This window comes from Bipolaris maydis (genome assembly GCF_028858645.1).
Source record: "Bipolaris maydis strain C4 unplaced genomic scaffold PSV08scaffold_13, whole genome shotgun sequence".
NCBI classification, from domain to species: domain Eukaryota; kingdom Fungi; phylum Ascomycota; class Dothideomycetes; order Pleosporales; family Pleosporaceae; genus Bipolaris; species Bipolaris maydis.
Window position 1 is genome coordinate 36,554 of NW_027093869.1, and position 20,280 is coordinate 56,833.

A 20,280-nucleotide genomic window follows, 5' to 3' on the forward strand; every position below is an offset into this window, starting at 1 on the left:
AACTATACGCTCTCCAACACCCCCTCCGAGGCGCATAACTTTTGCACTTGCTTGTAATATATGACCATTGACCTCACACAGAGATTGGACCGTCGGGACAACGCTGAGTGCTGTGTAGCCACATTGAAGAAATCACCTGATGAGTAAAGCTGCATCTAAAAAGCTAGCTTAGCTGTGTCTCAGGTCCTCAGAGTGAAGCACAGAGTATGATTGCATCCTGCTATTTCTGGAAAAAGCTCAGACGCACGGTATAGACCAAGATAGAAGCTTTCCAGCAACTCTGGGGGGTTCACAGCCTCAGCTTCAGCCAGAGATTACATAATAGAGACATCAGCCTTGTTGAAGAATCTTACGTGGAGTCATTACCTGTAGCATTGATAACTCGACGTATTTCCAAGACACACTTAAGGCATTGCTATTGCTGACAAGAAACGCGGAACGGCTGCCATGGCTATTATTTCTTTCTCTTCACCGTCTTGGTTCATATAGTTAGTTACTATGCCATGTTGGTCTGCCTGCAATATGGACCCTTTCTTTTGCCTGCATGTCGCCAATACTTCTATTACCGCAAGAGCTCTTATCCGAGATCTGTGCTTACCTTCCCACGGATGGACTAGTCGCGTTGAAGCTCGCGGACCGCATCCTGGATGCCCAAGTACAGATCAATCCGTGGGCATGGTTGAACGGCTAAATCTCGCAGTGCGCACGCGTAGCGATACGTACCTACCTTGTCCCACCAGACTCTGCACGCAAACAACAGTGGTGCGCCTTGTGCCACAGGGACTATCCAGCGAGTACGTTTTGCTCGTCGAACAGCCCTATATACACCCGCCGTTCTCTCATTCAACAAGAATCAGAAGTTGGGGTGATCAAGCTTCCGCCGAGGATGTGTTGCTGGCATGCTGGTCGTCTGACGAGGCTTGTGAGAAACGCGTCGGATAGGGAAGACGAGTGAGTCAGCCGTCTAGTAGAGCTAGTGTGTACGTATGCATTGTGGGTCAGTTCAGAGCTGGGCAAAATGCGGCTGCGATTGCGACAGCTGTGCGTTCCAAACCGTATTCACCTAGTTATACGCGTTTCTTGAACAAAGACACGAAATATAAAAGCTTCACGTTTTGGAAAAGGAGGGAAAGATACGCTGGCGGCGCTAGTAGGCATGCCGGGCCTCAGGGGACACTATACGTAAGAGAAGTTCGCGACAACCCCAGTGCGTTCGTTCCAATACGTAGCGGACCTGGAGGTAGGCTAACATTGACCCAGACGCACAAGGCAAAGTCGTTACGGTGGATTTGCTCGTAAGATTTGAGCCAAGGTAGTCCAGGCTGCCATGCGTTGCCGACAAAGTTCGCACCAGCACTTTGGCTTGTTTGTGTATTATGATATTCGGTAAGCATCTACTAGTAAGTAAGCGAGGCAAGGTGCGCGGCGAGGTGCGCGAGATCAGAGCCGACCGTGACGCAGAACACGCTGACTGTTAGGGCAGGCACGTAGCAGGCTCCGGTGCAGGAGGAGGCGGGGCTTAGCGTGGAATTGAAACAATGACATTTGCCAGTTCACACTGGTAAGACGTGGGGCTCGCAGGGGAGCGTCATCAGGAAAATCGAGTGCGAGCGTAAGTAGTCTGATCTAATGTTATTGGCATCGTAGCCGCGTTCAAAGACTATAGCTTGTAGTGAGCCTGAAACCGAGAAGCCTCAATCCATCTCGCAGAGTGACCGTGCACATGGGCTGATGACTAGTACACGTCAAGATGGCTCCGACATGATGATACTCCACATAACGAGATTTCTAGACGCAAGAGCTCACGCCGCTCATCCAATGGATAGTCAAGAGCAAGAGAGACTTGACTACTCCGAATTAAGCACTCTGCTCCCCATCACGTGACATACCCGGGCAGGGAAGTCACTGTCTCTAGCACGACTTGAACCAGTCATATCCGTCCTCTTGCTGCAGAAATCCGGATTCGCTCTTATTAGCTAATTATTTCCAACCCTTTGCAATCCGCCGTAAGAATGATTTCAGCAACACTGCAGGCATGAGCATCTTGTTCGAAACGGACGAACCCTGCTCCCATCATGGGTGACCGAATGCACCACTTCTTCACGTAAGGATTGTGCATATAGGCGAGCCATGAAAAATGATATCTTAATCTACAAACGGCACATGTTATTATTACCTATATACGTATCTCATGGCTGTGAAGCCTTGATTCATCTATACATTCAGACGGTCAACCAATAAGTTGCACTGTTTGGATCTAATGTCGACCAGCAATAAGGCATGCCTCCACACAGCCCATCCTGATCAAAAACCTTATTTCTCACTGCTGCACTGTAGCGATCCATCGCAGACCGGAAATCTGCTTCCGCCTTTTGTACAGGCTCAGGCATTCTAGCCAGCATTGTTGTGTTGTCAAACATGTGCGCGATCGTCTGGTCACTGTTGACAAAACCAGGGCGGCTGAAGTCTGCCGCTAGTGCGACCTGACCAACAGAAGCTTCTACTTGTGGCAGGAAGGGCATGATGTCGCGAACCCCTTTGGTCATCGGCAAGGGCGTGTAGAATGCGAAAGGGTGCAAAGGAAGGGAACCTGAAGAGGTAGCGAGAGCGTTTAGGTTCAGCGTACCATGTACAACAGACACCAAGTGCGCAACGTGCGTTAGAATGTCGACTAGAGTGCCCTGGTCCTCGATAGACGAGGGAAAGTCGACGATTTGGGCAGGTCTGGCTTCCCTGACCCATGATTGCAGCTCATGATCGCCGGTAATATCGCTAGGATCTGGGTAGTACGACTGTACAACAGCGGCCATAAAACGGCGAATTGCGCTGTGAATTACAGAGGCATCCCGGTGAAAAGGAAATGTCTCGATCCTAGGCCCGAACGCTGAGTCAATCAAGCCGCGTCTTTGCAGATTGAGCTCGAAATAGTTGGACTGGAAAGCGCTGGCTTCGCCCGACTGGTAAAGCGTATCAGTGTAGTTGCTTGCTTCCCTACCGTTCCAGGGAAACAGCTCGTCGATGGGACCACCAGGATAGATCAGGCGCTGAACAGCTACGACCCGGAACGCCCAAGCGTCTTTGAGTACTGTGCAAATCACGTTAGCATCATCCAAAACTCTGCTCCAAGAGATAGCTCACGTCGATGGAGAATGGCCATGATGGGATGTTCTTCGCTCAGTGTTCGAATAGCACTTAGGTACACAATCTCGCCCACTACATGAGTAGCTGCTAGATGATACCACTGTGCATACCAGAAGCTGTTGGAATTGAACATCATCTTCGCCAGTAACCAGTCGCTAGGTAGGTCCTGCGGTGTGTAGACGAGATCCGAACCTTCGACGTTGGGTTTTATGGCGAGCGGCAAGAAGTCACCAGACGCTGGGTGAATGAAGAAATAAGCTTGGCAAGCAGCGCCGTATCTTCCAGTGGTCTTCCGCAGGCTTGCTTGATCGAGAAAGTCGGTAAGAAACAGACGGCCAGCCTCTTGTAGAGAGGCCAATGTTTGGCCGGCAATCGCTCTTGCGTTGGAAACAGCGAAAGGAAGTTGCGCGTTTTTTGGAATACGAGAAATTCGGTATGGGTTCTCAGACAGCTGGGTCATGGAGAAGAGGAGATCGTCTGTGTAGTTCGTCAAGATCCCTGGATAGGGTCCTTCGGGCGCCGATTGCTTCCATTGTTCTTTATACAACTTCGCATAATCGTGTATGCTCTTTAATCCCCCCTCCTAGCTCGAGTTACTTATGAGGACCAACTGTTGGGTTTATTTGGACTACGTACCCTCGAGATCGACGCCGCGGCGATTCTGGAATCGTTGATGACATTAGCATGCACTGCGTCTAGAAATGTGCTGAAGCGATCGGTCACCTTCTTCGCAACGGGACCGCCGATAGAGCCTGACGGATAAAACGCCGTGTCCCCAGCGACCGAAGGACCATACTCCCATCCCGCTCGCTTTTCTGCAAGTGCAAGTGCACGTGTATTCTGATTGGAGGCTTTGGAGATGGTGAACGGGTAAGGCTCTGGATAAGGGTGTTGCGTGGACGCTTCGCAAACAGGTGCGCTTGCGCAGAGCATTAGATAAATCTGGTTCCACATTGTTGATGAAGGGGCTGTGTAGACGAAAAAACAAAAGACAAGGCACTTACGCAGCCTTCAACAGATACGCTCATCATTTTATATGTGACCTCATAGGATTTGTGGATCATAGAACAATTCAAGCAAGATGTTCTAGGCTTCACATTACACGACTCCATTTGGTTATTAGCACCCTTGATCTAGAAAATATGAAGCTGCGAGCCTGATGCAGCTGTTGAGGACGCTGCAACCACTCCCAGAGCCACTTTACCCTAATCATTACTGCATTAGTGCATGGACGTCTCCAAAAGACCACGGTTCCTGTCATAAGCCCCCAACCGTTGGTAGGTCTGGAGAGCACAGTAGAGAACTAAGCATTCCATGCTGCGATTCAACAAATGCTTACATCCAGCTTATGGTGATCACACGCAGCTTATGCCAATACACTTCATGTACCTACGAAAGTGTATATCGCGAGATTTCTGACACCGTCTAGAATTGATATAACTACTTACTTTATACAAAATGCACTGGCAGCAGACTCTTTGCCATCTCAGGCTGTAGATACTGTTCAAAAACACTCGTGCCTGACCTGAATTTGTGAAGTAGTCTCATCTGGTGTGTATGCCGTCAGTACAAGCTCTGAATACTCTATCAAGTAGGTCCACCGCTGCAACAATCTGGAAGTTATTAAATTATAACAGAATGGGCTATGAGAGCCTCTTATGGATCTTTGCAGGACTGGTTGTATTTGGCTTTGCTATCTCTCTAAGAAGGAACAATTTGGAGCATTACGGAGCGATCATACCCCGATATGGAGTTCTTCGACCGTTGCAAGCTACCGGAAGTGGGTAGTGCAGGCCACCAAGTTCGTGTCGTCCTGTTTAGGCCTGAACTTTACTGCTCAAATTTCCTTGAGGAATGTAAAAATCCGCAAGAAAACGATTAGGGAGATGCACGACGCCAAATGCATGCAGGGTACATAGCCTCACTATGGAAAGTTACTTCGTGATGACTGACGTGCATCCCTTCGTACCTGAACAACCGGTTTGGCGGAACACTATTTCTTAAGCAAGCAGATAAGAGATAGGAATACTTATGGAAAAATATCCATAGATTCTTGTTGTTTTCACTTGCATACGTCGTATACATAGTTAATACCTACATAGAAGAATACACAGTAGCGCGGCTGTGGGACGTCAATCCGCTCGCAGCAACATTTCGCGCCTCAGCTGGCGCCCAAGCCTATGGAGCCATTTTGCACTGAATTTTGTCGTCAGGGGTATTAGGTGATGCTCTAGGTATCATAGTCTCATGTTCTTGTCTCGAAATACCAGATAATGATTTGAGGTGGTGATGGAAACTGGCAATGCGGAGCGACTGGTTGATCGGAGTCTTGTGTACACAGTGTCTTGGGACGAGATCTCGCGCATGAGGTCTTTAAGATGACCACCAAGAGGAGAGGCAAAGCTTAGTATGGAACTGGCAAGCCAGAGGCAACCGCTAGCTTCAGCAACCAAAGAGCAGCGATAGATAAGTTTGATCCTTTGTCGTGAATTGGCACTTCCTGGATGAGTCACCAGTGAAAGGCTAGGTCGTAGGTAGAAGTATGTAGCGGTATGCTGGTTCAAGCATATTCGAGCTTGAATGATGTTTGAAATGGAAGCAAGGGACGATTCCGTCTATTGGCTAGGGTCTGATATACGATTTTCCCATTCCGATAGTAATAGTAGAGAAGAATCATAGAGATCGATTACTGCCTCGTATGATGCCGCTTCATATTTGTGATTGCCCTGGCGTCTTAGGAAAGTGGCGATACTGGTTCAGGTTGCAGATGTTGGGTGATCATTTCCAAACCTTTCTCCGAATCTTCGTGACTCGTAGGAGGTGTAGGAGACTGCTCGCAACGGTGACGATGCAGAAGCCAGCGAAGAAAGCCAATGAGAAAGACCTGATTCTTGGGATATTTTACAACCAGACATGAAGGTTTAGCTTGCTCCTGAACCGGGGTACAGGTGATGGTGATAACTGCACCAACGTTGGCAGATGAAGCCGCGGGCTTGATCCCCCCATCAAGTGTCGCCCTAGACACTATGGAAAAACCAATAACAAGGATGACCATATCGGTCAGCATGTATGGTATTGGTGCGAAGAGTGAAGAAAAGTAAAGGTGTGCGAGGATGGAAGCGTGCGAGGATGGATGCTCTCTACCATCGTGGATTTCAAGCGTTTGGGGTGTCCAATACTCAAAGCTCATGCAAGCTTCAGTCAGTCCTTATAAAGCCTATTTAACCTAACGTGGTAAGCCTGCATGTAGACCTCTTTTTGCAAAACAGGGGTATGTGCGTGCGCAAAAACAAGGGATAACACTGATTAACTACGCATCATTAACTAACAACAGGTAACAACGTCCATCCCTAAGTCACGAGACATACCCCGTCGCGAGACGGACACCGGGTACTTTAAATTGAGCAATTATCATCTTCCAAGGGCGTGTAATTAATATACAATATTTCATTTGTAGCTTCTTAGTCTACTTTAGCCTGCTTACATACTTCGAAATACAAATATTACGCCATCGTTGACGCCTGCACGCCGTGCTCAGTCAATTCATTACGGCCTACAGGGTCACGCGTAGTGCAGTATGGCATGTACTTGGATTTTAGCACAATAAAAAGATCTACTGTGTACGGCGTGCAGGTGTCAACAACGTATCTTAGAACACAGAAGCGGTTTGAAGTAGGATAAAAAACTAAAAATAGGAGAATTTAGATTAATCATACCCCATCAGAATACGGCAACCGCTTGATCTCAAAGTACCTCAAGTTCGTCTCGCCGTGGGTGCATGCTGTGACATAGGGAGTTAGGTCATCGCCTGCTGGATGAATGCTAATTAGGCGTGTTCACAAAAGAGGTGAGAGTAACCATTTTGTATATTTCGGCTAGTAGAGCCTTGCTCTAAATTCGTAAATCAGTATCCTAACACTAGTTACTGTCATCATTCTACCTCGAATGACACAATCTTCATTGCGGGGCGCTTGGTTAGATCGTCTATACATAGACACATCTCTCTGCACGTTCAAAAACCAAACCAAAAAATTTCGGATGACATTTTATGGCCATCTCTAGTGATCCTCCCTGGCTTACGATTACCCAACAATATGAGAGCTAGTGCTCATCCATTACGCTGATGCTCATGTATGAAGGTTAGACGATTATTTGCATCATTCTTCTGACGGCTAGAACAATACATCTTCCAGGGCACGAGTAAGCAGCATTTCATGCTGCGTGTTATCAGTAGCCATATTCGTGCCTTGATGCATCAAGTTTCTACCCCAACTACTGCAGCCCAACGCTGGCTGTGGAAGTATCGTGGACTGTATTCTGTGTGTACAATGGGTAAGACTAGTCGCACCGTGTGCATTGCCCCGCCTTTGCTGCTCACATTTGCGTCTTTGATCTGCTTTCTCGTTATTGCGTTGGCGCAAGTTTCTGCTGGTGGTCACAGCACTTCACTCCAGCGAGATCTCTACTTCTTCAAAGTAGATACGAGCAGGATGATCCTTAGTTCCCAAAGTTTGCTGGATTATCTCCCCGACAGTATCGTTGGCATCCAGGTTCCTGACGCCCATCAAACCGTAGAAAAGTCCCAGAATATAAAAGACTTTTACGCGGTTGGCCTCTTCGGTTACTGCGAGGGTGACATTGACACCGAAACAACTAGGAAGGAGGTAGTCACGTACTGCAGCGATTGGAAATTGCCATTCTCTTTCGACCCTGTAGCTGTCTGGCAGCTGGAAAACACAAGCGTGCAAGCGAACCTAGGGGACCGATTTACTAAGGGCATGGATATATACAGAAAAACGATAGAGTCGACACATTACGTCTTCATAGCCATGTTAGCGTTGAATTTATTGGAATGCATAGCGGGGATACTTGCCGTGAAGGGCAGATTGTACAGTTTGTGCACAACCATTATTGCCTTTGTACGGTCTCTTTACCCTCCTCCATTCGCTTACTAACATGTATAATTAGTTGCAAACTATGCTTGCCATTACGACAGCAGTAGTAGCGATGATCACCTATATCATGCTGAAGGGTGTGTTTGAGTCGGTCTTGCGCCCTTACAATGTTGAGGGATCTCTGGGACTTTCCTTGTTTTCTGTTCTCTGGTTTGGTGTCGCCTGCTCCATTGCATCGAGTTTCTTCTGGTCCTGGAGTGTCTGCTTTTGCTCTGGCAAATGAGTCGCTGCCTTAGGACTATTTCTGTGGCGTTGATAGTGTGCTGCGCTTTGTTTCAGTCTGGGCATACAATTAAATGTGAGTGCATGTCACAAGCGCATGGGTTGAGCTACCCTTGGACGGAAACATGGATGAGTGAATCAGATTCCGCCCATAATACGCGGGCAGAGTCTGCGGTCTAGGAAAGGTTGAAACTTAGAAACTTTACCCTCACAGAGTGCAGAATTATATAGAGGTATCCATCTGTTGACGAAGTGAGGATGCGTTACACGATTTTCAAAGTGGAGACTCGTCAGTGCCTCTTGCTATCCTGACGGGCATCGCTAGACAGCGATGAGTGTGAAGCTGCAACCAGGGATTTGTGTTTGTGGGAGCTGATACATTACTGAACGCCTGTATTAGGTTGCGTATACTCAGTGCCAGGCTTTTAGGCAACGGTTAACTAATTAATTAGTAAATGAAATATCAATTTGAACTTCAAGAAATGATAAGAAGGACGATTTGGATGGCTGCGAGCCTCTCCAATCTTCAGCCCTGCCTACTTGCATGCCTAATGTTTTACCGCCTCTATCCTACCAACTGGGATTGTCTACAATGAAGTTGCCCTGACTCTTGCCGTGCAAACACTTACTGCTCGGATGGCCGCAGTAGCCGTGGGCGGGCGCTCTACCAAGGCGATATTGTATCATTTCCAAGACTGTGACTTGTTCTGTTGGAACTTATGGAGGCTGTGAGCACCTGGGAAGCGTCCTTCTTTCAGCGGGCAGGCTTAGAGGTGCTAACGAGAGCCATGGTGACAAGGACGTCAGCAGCTTACCATTTCAGCCTTGTGGCATTCCACTAGTTGGGAATTCCCTATTAGAGGAATTCCTCAAGAATGGAATGCCATAAAAGAGAAATTCCTCAAGAATGGAATTCTACTCTTGTGGAATTCCAAAAGAACAGGATTCTCAAACCCTCACGTTTCCCCTCGCTCCTGTCTCTATGCCCAATCCTGACGCAGTTGGCCCAAGGCCTCCCCGTGCTCAGCCTATCAGGGCGGGAATTCTCGCTTTTGCAGAAGCAGTTCACGATCATGCATTTGCGGAGGCCTTCTTCGAGTTTATGATTTGCACTCTGGGATCTCTCGTTTTAACTCTCTGGCGCTGGAACCAGACGCCGCCGTATGGCCCTGCGTGATTGAAGTGCGCTCGCCGCTCGGCTCAGATGTTTTTCATCTTCGTCATCATGCCCCTCAAATTTCCAGCATCTACAGATAGAAGCCGCCTCGGAAGAAGTTTCAGCTCCCTTCTAGCGCATCCAGACTGATGGCTCTAGGTAGCAAACATAAGCCGAGTGTAAACTAAAATGTATTGCATAAAGGGGGCTAACTTGCGTCAAAAAGCGTTTGGAGTGCCAGCATCTTCTTATCTTTGTTGTAGTTGCGAAAGAGCGCTGCTATGCCCTTTGTTGCAAATTGCCAAGCAGCCCCATTCTGGCACAGAAGCCACCCGCCCACGCTTTGCTATAGTACACTATTACGTACGTTGAGAATATAGATACAAAAGAAAAAGAAATAGTAGACGAGAAAACCAGGAAACGAATGTGTTGTTCATGTTGGCCTCCTTCTCCGTGGAAGCGTGATGGTTACCGCTTGCTTCACAAAGCTCTCGCGTCCCGCCTTTGTACGACAATCTTGCTATCTTCGCTTCGTAGACACTCAAAAACTCTAAGCTCAAGCCGCGCAAGCCCGTCTTTGAACAGGTACTCGCTTCCCTAGGTGTTGATCATGACCTTGAACGCCATGCAGAGCAGGAGGAGAGATTAAAATTGGGTATTAATTGGCGGGAAATGGCTGGAGTAGATGAAGCGGGTTCTGAATGCTGACTTTTCAGCACAATTTGATGAGGGGCATGCTGAGATGGAGCGGGTTGGGCAACAACTCGAGGCGCTGGTCGACTAGCTGGTGCTTCCTGAATCGGGACCAATTGTATACCATAGGCGGCTGCACCCTGTATAGCGGTCACAGAAGTCAGCTTTACATTAGGTGCCGAGGTCGGTTTGTTAGGTGCGGCCTGCACAAGAGGAGTGCTGGATCTATTATGAGGGTGAGGTGCAAGAGAACGCCCAAAATGGTGGGTTGAAGCATTTGGCGCAGGTTGATGTTAAATAGGTGGATGTGATAGGAGCAAGGTAGGCCGGTTGTGCTGCATTTGGGTGAGCTGTAGCATTTGTTGCTGAGGACTCTGTGATTGTGGCTGTGGAGCAATGTGGACATGTTGAGCATGCTGAACCACAGAGTCCTTCCTCAGATGCCCACTTGCCCCATCGGTAGACCCAATTGAAGTCACTGGCGGGAAGACATGGTTTGCGGGAACAGATATAGATGGCGCTGGCATTACGGAACGTCGAGCGTCGGTGGTGGGCTGGTGCAGGGCTGGATGAGGCGGAGTGGACTCATATAGACTTTGGTAGTTATTGATGTAACGATGATTGCTTCCAGGGATGCGGCACCGCAGTTCCTCACAAGTGGCTTCTCATGATCAGCCTCCAGGCGTCTCTCCAGTAGACGGTGTGGAGTTAATCGCAGTAAAGCCTCTGTTGGTGAAGTTTTCTGGTGTAGGAGGAAAGTCATGGGTATGTGGCGACACTGGTGGCGAATTCTCTTTGTTTTTAGAAACTGTGAGACATGGCCGCTAGACAGGCGTTTCGTCCAGCTCGCCATCGTCAAGACCGGCTTTCCGCTTCTTTACGTCAAGGCCGACGGTAGTAACCGCAGTTTGACTATGTTTGTTTGTGTTCGATCTTCCTTTTCTATGCAAACTGTGAATACGAGTGCGATTGTTGGTCATGACCCAGTCGTAAATATAACGTTTAATACTGAAAAAAAGGATATTTGGCAAACTTGGAAGACTTTTCTAAGCTAATAATCAGTTTTCTTACCTTACTGGACAGAGACTAACAATTTCTATCGTCAAAAAATGTTACGGTACTGTGTTTGGAAGGCAATTTTGGTTTCAGACCTGAGCGATTTACCGCGTCGTGCACACTCCAGACCGACTTCATTTCGTGGCTTTTGAGCTCTAGGCCTGGGAGCGAATTGTCTGTCGAGCTCATCCTTATCTGTCCCCAACCACCAAAGACCCAAGATCTGGCCTGGTAGAGGTGAGTGGACATGGGGTTGGTGGTCGACTAAAGGTTTTTAATCTAGACAAATGCACCCGCACGGCCAGAATGAACATGAATAACACCAGCTGCATCTTTCCTTGCCATAGAACGACCCTCCCCCCCCCCCCCCCCCCAACACACCCAGAAACAGCACGTACAACACCAAGAACAGATATAGATATCAGTTCATCAAGCTTCTCTTCAGCTCTTTCTGGGTCTGACACGATTTCGAATCGTATGTCTTCGCAGTCGAACGAGGACCAAAACCATCCCCCAACGTCCGCTTAAATGATGCCCTTGTCCCATGAAGGGGCTGCCCAGGCTGTTTCCATTACGGTCGTGATGGCCAACTAAGACAACGGGTGCGAGAAGATATCGCACAGAAGGATTTCAGGGAGGATTCGAGTAAATCTAGTCGCGGTTTCATCAGCATCGCCGGGTAGATGGGACGGTGGCCAAGCTTACGCTTTCCACGGAACTTTGGCTAATTGCAGAGCTGTTGTCCTCGATTGTATCTGAGCTTCTTTGGCGGTGAACGGGACAAGATAAGGGCCGCAGCATGCCGTGTAGCATATATAGTGTAGATGTGCCGGCGATGTTCTTGGAGTGTCTGCCCTGTCTGCCTTGCATCAACCAACTCGTTCTAGCCTGGCACAAATTTGTCACGTAGGTCAATGCGTCATGCAAAGAGACATAGGGATGGATCGTCCTCAGGGCGGTGAGGAGGGCTTGATGGCGCACAGCCTGTTCTAAGACGCCAGCATTTCTGCCTGTAGCGATCCTGGGAATGAATGCTGAGGCTTTCATACAGTGGTTTCAACTGAGTGTTTGATTACATCTCAGCCAATCCTCGCCAAACATCAGGGGCAGTGCCCATACCCATACAGAGATGATTGGACTGCCCGCTCAGGTCAGGCATGAATGACTCACGCTTCCGTGCACAGCCCATGCGAGCCAGGTGGTTCGCTATGCTGATGCATACACGCGAGCTAGTGCCATCCCAGCCATCATCGCGGCGCAGAGGCAGGATCGCTGTGCGAGTGCAGGACCAGGCCAGCCGCTTGTTCATGCATACGAAGCACCGTAAGTTTGTATCTGGCCAGTCTTAGCCAACGAAATGGTGAGTTTGCCACTGCAGAAGCATGGCCGTGCATCTGCATGCCGCAACTAGGCCATTGGACCTGCTTGATGCCCGCGCCGTTCGAGCAAGGAGGCTGCAGCTTGCTTCATCACCTCACAAAAGATAGGATCAAACCGCTGCTTGCAATCGCGTTGAAGTGAAACAGCCCTCCTGGCCACTGCCTGCGGTCCGCAGCCTCTTTGCTTGGAGACTGCATGTGGTGCGGGATCTGCAGTGTCAAGGCCATTGGCTGATTGAGCATCCACTAAGCTAGGAACAGGACAACACGACTGTGGTTTGCATGCATAGATTGGAGTTTGGGCAACTGAATTGGAAAGACCAAGCCTTGCCTCAAGTGAGGAGGTTGGTATCGAGTCAACAATGCAATCCCACAAGTTGCCAAAACATATGGTTAGTTACCCCAAGAAGTACCGGTTCCAAAAGGCAAACACAACGTGAAGGCGCCAGCCCACAGGGCCCCGATGTGTACAAGGCAACACCGACGAGGCTACCCATACTTCACCGGAAATCCTGCTGTTACTAGCATCCATATCTTATTTTCTTGGCGATTGTGTCTTTTGTCTGCCCATGTGTGCGCGCATCGTAGGTTTTAGGACTCTGTACTTAGAGCTGCCGGCTCTCTTCAAAGAGTACTCCATTCCAAATCATCTGAACATGGATACCACTAAGCTTAGCACGATTTTCGGACTTCGCGCTGGTGTTTTAGCATCTACTTCCTACATGAACCGTTTCACGGATGTCGTCACTTTACTACCTGCCATCATTTGGATCTCAGCAAATCTCGGACTCTTAGAGAAAATCCTGGAGTGGCTCTTTGCCTCTGTGGTCATTGACGAAAGCCATGAACTATACTTTCCTGTCATCGAAATCGTTTCAGCAATCCGCGTAAAGGCCAAGACTCAGATACTCAGCAAGACAGACAAAAGCGCAAGACTGGGCATGAGTAACACGACCACAAACGGGCTGAGTCTTGTCCCAGACTCCGAAACAGGAACTTCGCGGCAATCCTTAAGCTTTGAGATCCCGTACGGTCGATCTTGGTTCCTCTGGAAATATATCTTGTTTGTTGTGGACCGGCATTCTGGTCACGAACCTGCGCCTAATGCGCGCCAAGGAACTGGAGGGTTCATTGTACTCAGGGCGTTTGGGCTGTCCACGCAGTCAATACAGGAATTCATAATCATGGCAAGAACTACGCAAAACAATACAAAGGCGCAATTCACCGCTATATACAGTCTGCACAACAAGCATTTTAGGTCATTCAAAACATGGCGCAACCCAGTCCACAGACTTCATCGAGGTATGGAATCCATCACACTAGATGATTCTACAAAACAAAGTGTTGTGAAGGACATAGGGGACTTCCTGCAACCAAGCTTTGCTCAAATGTGTCAGAAGAATGGTATTCCATGGCGCCGGGGCTATCTTCTTCACGGACCACCTGGAACCGGAAAAACAAGTTTCGTCAAAGCTATAGCTGCATATTTCCAACTTGATGTATACATACTATCACTTCAAGACAGCGAAATGGATGACACAGAGCTGCAAAACATCTTTATGACTCTCCCACAAAAATCTATTGTTCTGGTTGAGGAACTAGATCGAATCAGTGTTGCACGCAGGAAAAGCAAAGAAGTGAGCTTCGTCCAGAATGGCCTTGAACAGAATGATGTAAAGTTCTCACTCTGTGGTTTGTTAAGTAGCTTGGATGGATTTGCTACCGCGGAAGGATATATCCTGATAGTAACATCCAATCGGCCCGAACTGCTTGATGAGACCCTCACCCGTCCAGGCCGTATCGATCGTAAGATTGAGTTTAAGTTGTCGACAAAGGCCTCGGCGATGAAGATGTTTGTTAAGATTTACGAAGGGAAACAGGCTAACGTACATATGTTGGCCAAGCGGTTCGGGGACCTTATACCAGACAACAAACTCAGCCTAGCAAGGATCCAGGAGTTTCTGCTCGCGTCCAACCCCGAAGATGCTATTACGCGGGCTTCAGTACACAATAGCAATTGTGAAGATGGTTGAGCATGTGGCAAACCCCCAAGTTGTTGCATTTTCCAGTACGTTGGTGGATATAATTCGCATCTCTAGGCTTATATACGTATGTAACTGGCTATGGGGTCAGCTTGGTCAGAGACAACAGTTAGCATAATGGAATTCTTCCACATCACTTAGCGAACGTAACATTAGGTGTTTCCTTTATGTCGGGACAGCACAAGTTAAGTTAGTTTCTGTCAGCGATGCGTCCTCTTTCAAACTCTCAGACCAATCAACACATCATATTTACATGGCTTGACTCTGTTTGGACAAGCTTACATCAGGCAGATCCGTGTCCTGCGTGGGATGACAACCAAGCAGCGTGCGCAAACCGGAAGCTGCAACTGCATCAGAGTGTACCTGTCCTGAAGCTGCAGCGAGCACTCAACTAAGGAAGCGTTATGAGCCTCGTGGACCCCTTTCTTAAGGCTCAATGGTGCTGACAAGAGCCATCATGAATCACTTATGTCATATAAGAAACAAGTATAGAGTTGGTGATAAATTGGCGTCAGCAGCTTACATAACTTCATGTCATTCCACGGGCCAGGAATTCCGCGAGAATGGAATTCCAAGCCCACGGAATACCTCAATTCTGGAATTCCACATGGATATTACTGCTGACGATGCCCATGGATACCACGCTTGATCAAAGCGAGTTTAAATTTCTTTTCACCGTGGATACGTTGCAGCTGGCATCTCCATGTTGATTTACGCTATTGACACATCGCATTGATCTATATAGACTTGCTCTATCTACAGTTTGCAATACTTTTGGTTTCATGGTTGCATAGTCATCACTCCTGTACAAATACAGAGCTACGTATGACGTGAGCGCTATGCCGTTGGTTAGACCACCAGTTTCATAAGATGATAAGGTTATGCTTACCCGAAGCAAGAAACCTCAAAAAGCAGGTAGCCACCTATGATACGCCGCTTTTCGAATGATGCTTGTGCAAAGGATGACTAATATTTCTTCCCCTTCGAGCTCTGACGTATCTATGGCATACGCCTCGAGCTGGAATGAACATCCAGATGATGGGAGATCTGCAAGTGGGAACAAAGATGTTGCTCAACATCAGAGTGAATTTATCGCTTTAAAGGAAATTCCAATGCGACAGCAAGATGACGCACGACAAGCATATCTTGAGGATTTAGGGTATGGGTGGAGAAACGAGTCTATCAAAGAACCAAAGATGCAGTGTATATGTCTTTGGGAGAGATTACAAGCGGCCCAAATAGAACTTCTCCAGCATAAGGTATACGATATGGAAAGGTCCGTTGAATTGGAAGATAATATCTACCGGCTACAACGACAAATTGTGACACATGAAAACTCTGGAAAGACACCACAGCAAAATGAGGTCTATGTATCAAGACATGCGGGAATTGTAGTCGATGGAGCAAGTGCCAGACATAAAAAGAGGAAACGTTCAGGCTCTATAGACGATACATTTATGCCTGACCGCAAAAGAGTACGCTACAAATAGACAGATCAGTGCAAATCATCGCGTGCTTATAATGGAAACGGCCCTATTGAGCCAAGGAGGTAGACATCGTAACTCTTTGCAATGTTATATCCACAGAGAACGGGTTAGCTTAAGGAACAGAGTAGGATATAGCTTGATGGGGGTAGCAGGTTCATGTAGTTAGAGTAATCGGAGAACTAGTTCCTTACATTCCAACAAACCAACCACATGGGCCGGGGCGATATTCCAAAAACCGGTTGCGATTTTGGCATTCGGTCCTGCCTCCATTTGAAAGTACAGATTTGAACCCGTCCGAGGTATCATTCACTAGTTAACATCAATTCTTTAGGCCAGAAAAAACCCCTGCACGGGAAAACAAGCGAGGTACCTTGACTTCGGGCGCGTAGAGCTTTTTGCATATGTAGAGCATCTCGTTTGCCTTCGTAGACGGTATACTAGGGCTTTCTCCAAGCACTTACACTTGGTTCTGGACAATAAATTACAGCAGCATCGTCACTACTACCTCTGCTTTATCTGACATTAGAATAGTGCGCCTTCGATTCAGCAGCATAACAAGACTTTTGTGGCGCCTGATAGGGCCAGGGACGTCTTTTTCCACCCCATGAGCCTTACTGTCGAGCGATGAAATCGTGCTTGCCCTGTGGTTACTGTGGTACGAGTAAAATCATGCAATTTTGCCATCCTAGTAAGAACTTCTGGTTGATGCTAGTCCCATCTTGGGAAGCCAAGGGCGATTCCTCGACACGGACATATTCACACGTCGTAACTTACGTTGGTCATCCGGTAATATCCGCTTGTGACTATAGCCTTCGCGAGTGGATGATCCGAATCAACAAAATATCGTCATTCCACCATAAACTGTGTCGCACTAAGACAACGTGAACGTTCCTACGTCCCTATGATGTAATATCTGTATCCGCTACAGGTATTCCTCTAGACTTTCGTACCTTTGAATGTAAGGACTGGAGATAGGACACTCATGTATAGACAATAATCGCAGGAACATTGGAGAACTCAATACACATTAACATGCTATGCCCTTTCTACAGTACTAGGCAAAAAGTTTCACCTCGCCAATTGAAATCAGCCCATCACCAAAGGTTGACGCCAGTGCTTCTACGACTTATATCTCCACCAAAGCTACATATTTTTTGAATTTGAAAGATGCAATTAATTCCTCTATACTAGTATTTGGTTTGCCAGCCTCGCGCTTGGCGCGTTGCGCGGAGGCGTCGCGGCATTGACTCAATGAGTGCCTTGATCTGGCTACTTGGTATCCTCCGCCAGCACTCTTTTAGTGCCCTACAAAAACCATCCAACTATTCCTGAGATTTGCTGTAATTGAAGTACTGTGGATAGAAGCGGCTCATGTTTCGTTTAAGAGTCTATTAGAGGTGCCTGATAGGGTTGAGGTCTGGTGAATAAGCTGGCTAGCTAAGTGGTGTAATCTGGTTGGTGGTGAGGAACTCGCGCACACTACCCGCGGTGTGTATACGCGCGTTATTATGCATGAAAAGCTGTGAGGGCCGCTAGTGGGGTAGAAGACCTTGCTCAAGGGTTTAGATATAACTTTGGACGCTGTACCTACCGCGGGGAGCATCTAGATCCCTTTCCATGATCACCAGAGGACTGCGTCGCCCTTGGCCGCGTCCATCCACCCATATAGCCCCCCACACCATCTGCTGCGGGCCCTGGCTGGCACGAGCCTCTGTTAGCATCCTCCGCTTCTATTTCTCTTCTAGATATCGAAAACACCACTCCTGTGTGCCACCCAATCCCTTCTGAACTGAGCACTCATCTGAGAACTTGACCGTGCGCTGATGCTAAGGAAAACTACGGTACCGACATGCGAATCTGTAGCGCCGACGAGCTTGCTTAGGGGTCAGCTTGGGTCGTCTTTTGCAGCGGTGCTTAGTTAACTTTCGACGTTTGAGGACTGAGTATAAGGTTCAGCGGCTGGGAGCCTTCGAAGGGGTGCCATCTGGGTGCATAAAGACGGTGACTTTAGCAAGGTCTTCGTATAGTATTTTTGGATTAGCTCGTGCCGCACGATATATCAGCTTCTGCTGGTGATGTGAAAGTATCTGTGGGCGGCCGGAGCGAGGTTTATCCTGTACCGATCCAGTCTGGTGGAGCTTATTGTATCTATAGCTGACGAATTGGCGTGGTGTAGCGTTGGTGGTTGGCATTCAAAAAAGTAGATTAGATTGGTGTTGGTGGGGTGATGGAGCTAACCGAGGTGAAAATTATTGCTCATAGCTGTAGCTGTAGAACAACCTCTTTTGGCAGGTGGATAAATCTATAGTATTCCTGTCCATCTCGCTCAGTATGCTCTGATTTGACAACATCGGGAGGCCCAAAGTGCAGAAGTTGAAAATCGTAGTATGGGCAGTTGTCACTAATGTCAACCGGCTGTTGTAGGTAAATTCCATCAAGCGTTGTGAAAGCCTGTATTATTTCAGGGAGCTTGCATGTCTTGGTGAACACTCGAACCACTACCCTCTTCTTTCTGATACAATTGTCCACATTTCTCTCTGGTATGACCTGGTGATCGATCTCGCCGCCGGCGTCCATTATCTTTTGTAGTGTAGGGCGTTCGGCTTCGAGAGTTGTTGACAGAGTATCTGCCGTTGACCAGCTTGTTGGGTCAGTCTGGTCATGATGCCGATCATATGTATCGTGACCACCGAAAGGTGGGAAATAGATCTAGAATTCTGGTAAGCACAAAGACTGTGTGCTGGGTTTCCATATTGTACCGTTCCGCAGCAGACTAATGTATCCGAAGATGGCCAGACTTCCTTCAGTGCGACCTCGTTGGGTTTGATGGTCATTATAATTATGGAACGACGTGTGCTGAAGAGACGAGCATGCGCAGTGTGGGTGGTGTGATAACATCAGATGGTGGGAAGCTTCCGAAGCCACGCGCCAAGCAGGCAGCAACAGTGCGCGGACAGACTACGCTAGCTAGGATAAGCTGCCTAAGCACTGTGCAGCACTGTCACATGCGGTAAGCGTCTCGTCAAATGACCGTGCGCTGGGTACGAAACGATTTGCCACCAATTCCGGTCAAGATTGTACACCAAGTTGGGAATTAAGCCGAGATACTAGCAAAAATACAGCGTTTTGATTGGGTTAAGAGCCTTGATATGAGGCTGCAGACCTAAAAAGAACTCGTTTTATCACTTTCGCTTCCATGTCATATTGTTATAGATCCTTAGTGAAACTTTTTGCTTATTAAGGGGCTACAAGTGTATCTGGCACAAGTGGATGTACGCGTAAAGCCAGACACGAGTAGTTGCGCGGAGCATTGCTAGAATAGGACATTCCGCGCCCAGATGGAACATATTGTTGAGAGCATGGTTCCCCTAGGCGCAGCACGACCCACGACCGCCTTTCTCAAAGCGAGTGCGGTATGAGAGAATTGCAATGTTACTCACACGAAGAGACTCGGTTGCAGTGAGAACAGTCTTGCCTCGGTTATGTCGCTAAATCCAACTCATGCTGCCAGCTGCCAGGGCATGGTTCACCAAGGTTTCAGTGCAGGACCCGTGTAAGAGTGAACTGCCAGGGTCGACCAACAAGCAGCTGAACGTGGGGTGCGCTTCCCTTGGTTGGGGCCAGCCGTCCCGTAGCCGTCGGCGGCCGGATGCACTGGCTCGAGGTGATGGCGCTAAAACTGGGTGTCGTAAATTGGTCTGAGCACGAGGCTCGTGCCAGGCCCAGCCCTGTGCGCGTGTTCTAACCTGTTCAGGAACGTCACGTAATGTCCGCAGAGCTCAGGCCATATGCCAACAGAGAGGTCCGGCGGCAACACCAGCCGCGCATGCAGTCTCACCACGGCAAATTGAAATAACATTGGCATCTTGATCGAAACTTGACATTCACTTGGCCGATCGCAATCTCGGCTATTGCAGGCTAATCGTAGTAGGATCTTTTGACATGACACGGCCTCGACCAGGCCATCATCACCCTTTTGCCTTGCTCGCCCTTTTTGCCTTCCGAAAGCTCGCTTTAGCTTCATCCAAATTAAGATGCACAAACCAAGTGATTTGCAGCGATTCTGCATACGTAATGCTGACGATATTAGAAGTTGGTTTCGTTTGTTCTGGAGTAATTCACCACTAAACGTCTCACACGCAAGCCCCC

The 20,280-nt window shown here is 48.2% G+C and overlaps 6 protein-coding genes across 6 annotated transcripts; 3 read left to right on the plus strand and 3 right to left on the minus strand.

The window, feature by feature from the left end:
• Positions 1 to 2,222: 2,222 nt before the first annotated feature.
• Positions 2,223 to 4,074, minus strand: PSV08DRAFT_373463 (lipoxygenase; the record flags this gene model as incomplete). Its single annotated transcript, XM_014221632.1, has 3 exons — positions 2,223 to 3,085; positions 3,139 to 3,724; positions 3,778 to 4,074. 3 exons carry the CDS (start codon positions 4,072 to 4,074, stop codon positions 2,223 to 2,225), a joined length of 1,746 nt encoding a protein of 581 aa, XP_014077107.1.
• Positions 4,075 to 7,469: 3,395 nt separating this feature from the next.
• Positions 7,470 to 8,319, plus strand: PSV08DRAFT_373464 (actin cortical patch SUR7/pH-response regulator pali; the record flags this gene model as incomplete). Its single annotated transcript, XM_014221631.1, has 2 exons — positions 7,470 to 8,060; positions 8,110 to 8,319. The coding sequence occupies 2 exons, from the start codon at positions 7,470 to 7,472 to the stop codon at positions 8,317 to 8,319; spliced, it is 801 nt and encodes a 266-aa protein (XP_014077106.1).
• Positions 8,320 to 13,906: 5,587 nt separating this feature from the next.
• Positions 13,907 to 14,635, plus strand: PSV08DRAFT_228925 (P-loop containing nucleoside triphosphate hydrolase protein; the record flags this gene model as incomplete). The annotated part of the gene is made up of 1 exon (XM_014221628.1): positions 13,907 to 14,635. One exon carries the CDS (start codon positions 13,907 to 13,909, stop codon positions 14,633 to 14,635), a length of 729 nt encoding a protein of 242 aa, XP_014077103.1.
• Positions 14,636 to 15,645: 1,010 nt separating this feature from the next.
• PSV08DRAFT_250472 (uncharacterized protein) lies at positions 15,646 to 16,134 on the plus strand (the record flags this gene model as incomplete). The annotated part of the gene is made up of 1 exon (XM_014221627.2): positions 15,646 to 16,134. One exon carries the CDS (start codon positions 15,646 to 15,648, stop codon positions 16,132 to 16,134), a length of 489 nt encoding a protein of 162 aa, XP_014077102.2.
• Positions 16,135 to 17,694: 1,560 nt separating this feature from the next.
• On the minus strand, positions 17,695 to 18,364 carry PSV08DRAFT_325257 (uncharacterized protein). Its single transcript, XM_066092695.1, has one exon. The coding sequence runs from the start codon at positions 18,321 to 18,323 to the stop codon at positions 18,084 to 18,086; it is 240 nt and encodes a 79-aa protein (XP_065948256.1). The 5' UTR covers positions 18,324 to 18,364; the 3' UTR covers positions 17,695 to 18,083.
• A 23-nt stretch (positions 18,365 to 18,387) lies between these two features.
• On the minus strand, positions 18,388 to 18,965 carry PSV08DRAFT_354883 (uncharacterized protein; the record flags this gene model as incomplete). The annotated part of the gene is made up of 2 exons (XM_014221626.2): positions 18,388 to 18,840; positions 18,891 to 18,965. 2 exons carry the CDS (start codon positions 18,963 to 18,965, stop codon positions 18,388 to 18,390), a joined length of 528 nt encoding a protein of 175 aa, XP_014077101.1.
• Between the last annotated feature and the right edge of the window lie 1,315 nt (positions 18,966 to 20,280).

What these genes read in the sequence shown, in the direction of transcription:
- PSV08DRAFT_325257 (XM_066092695.1), bottom strand. Translation starts at nt 18,323, where the DNA reads ATGCCAACCACCAACGCTACACCACGCCAATTCGTCAGCTATAGATAC.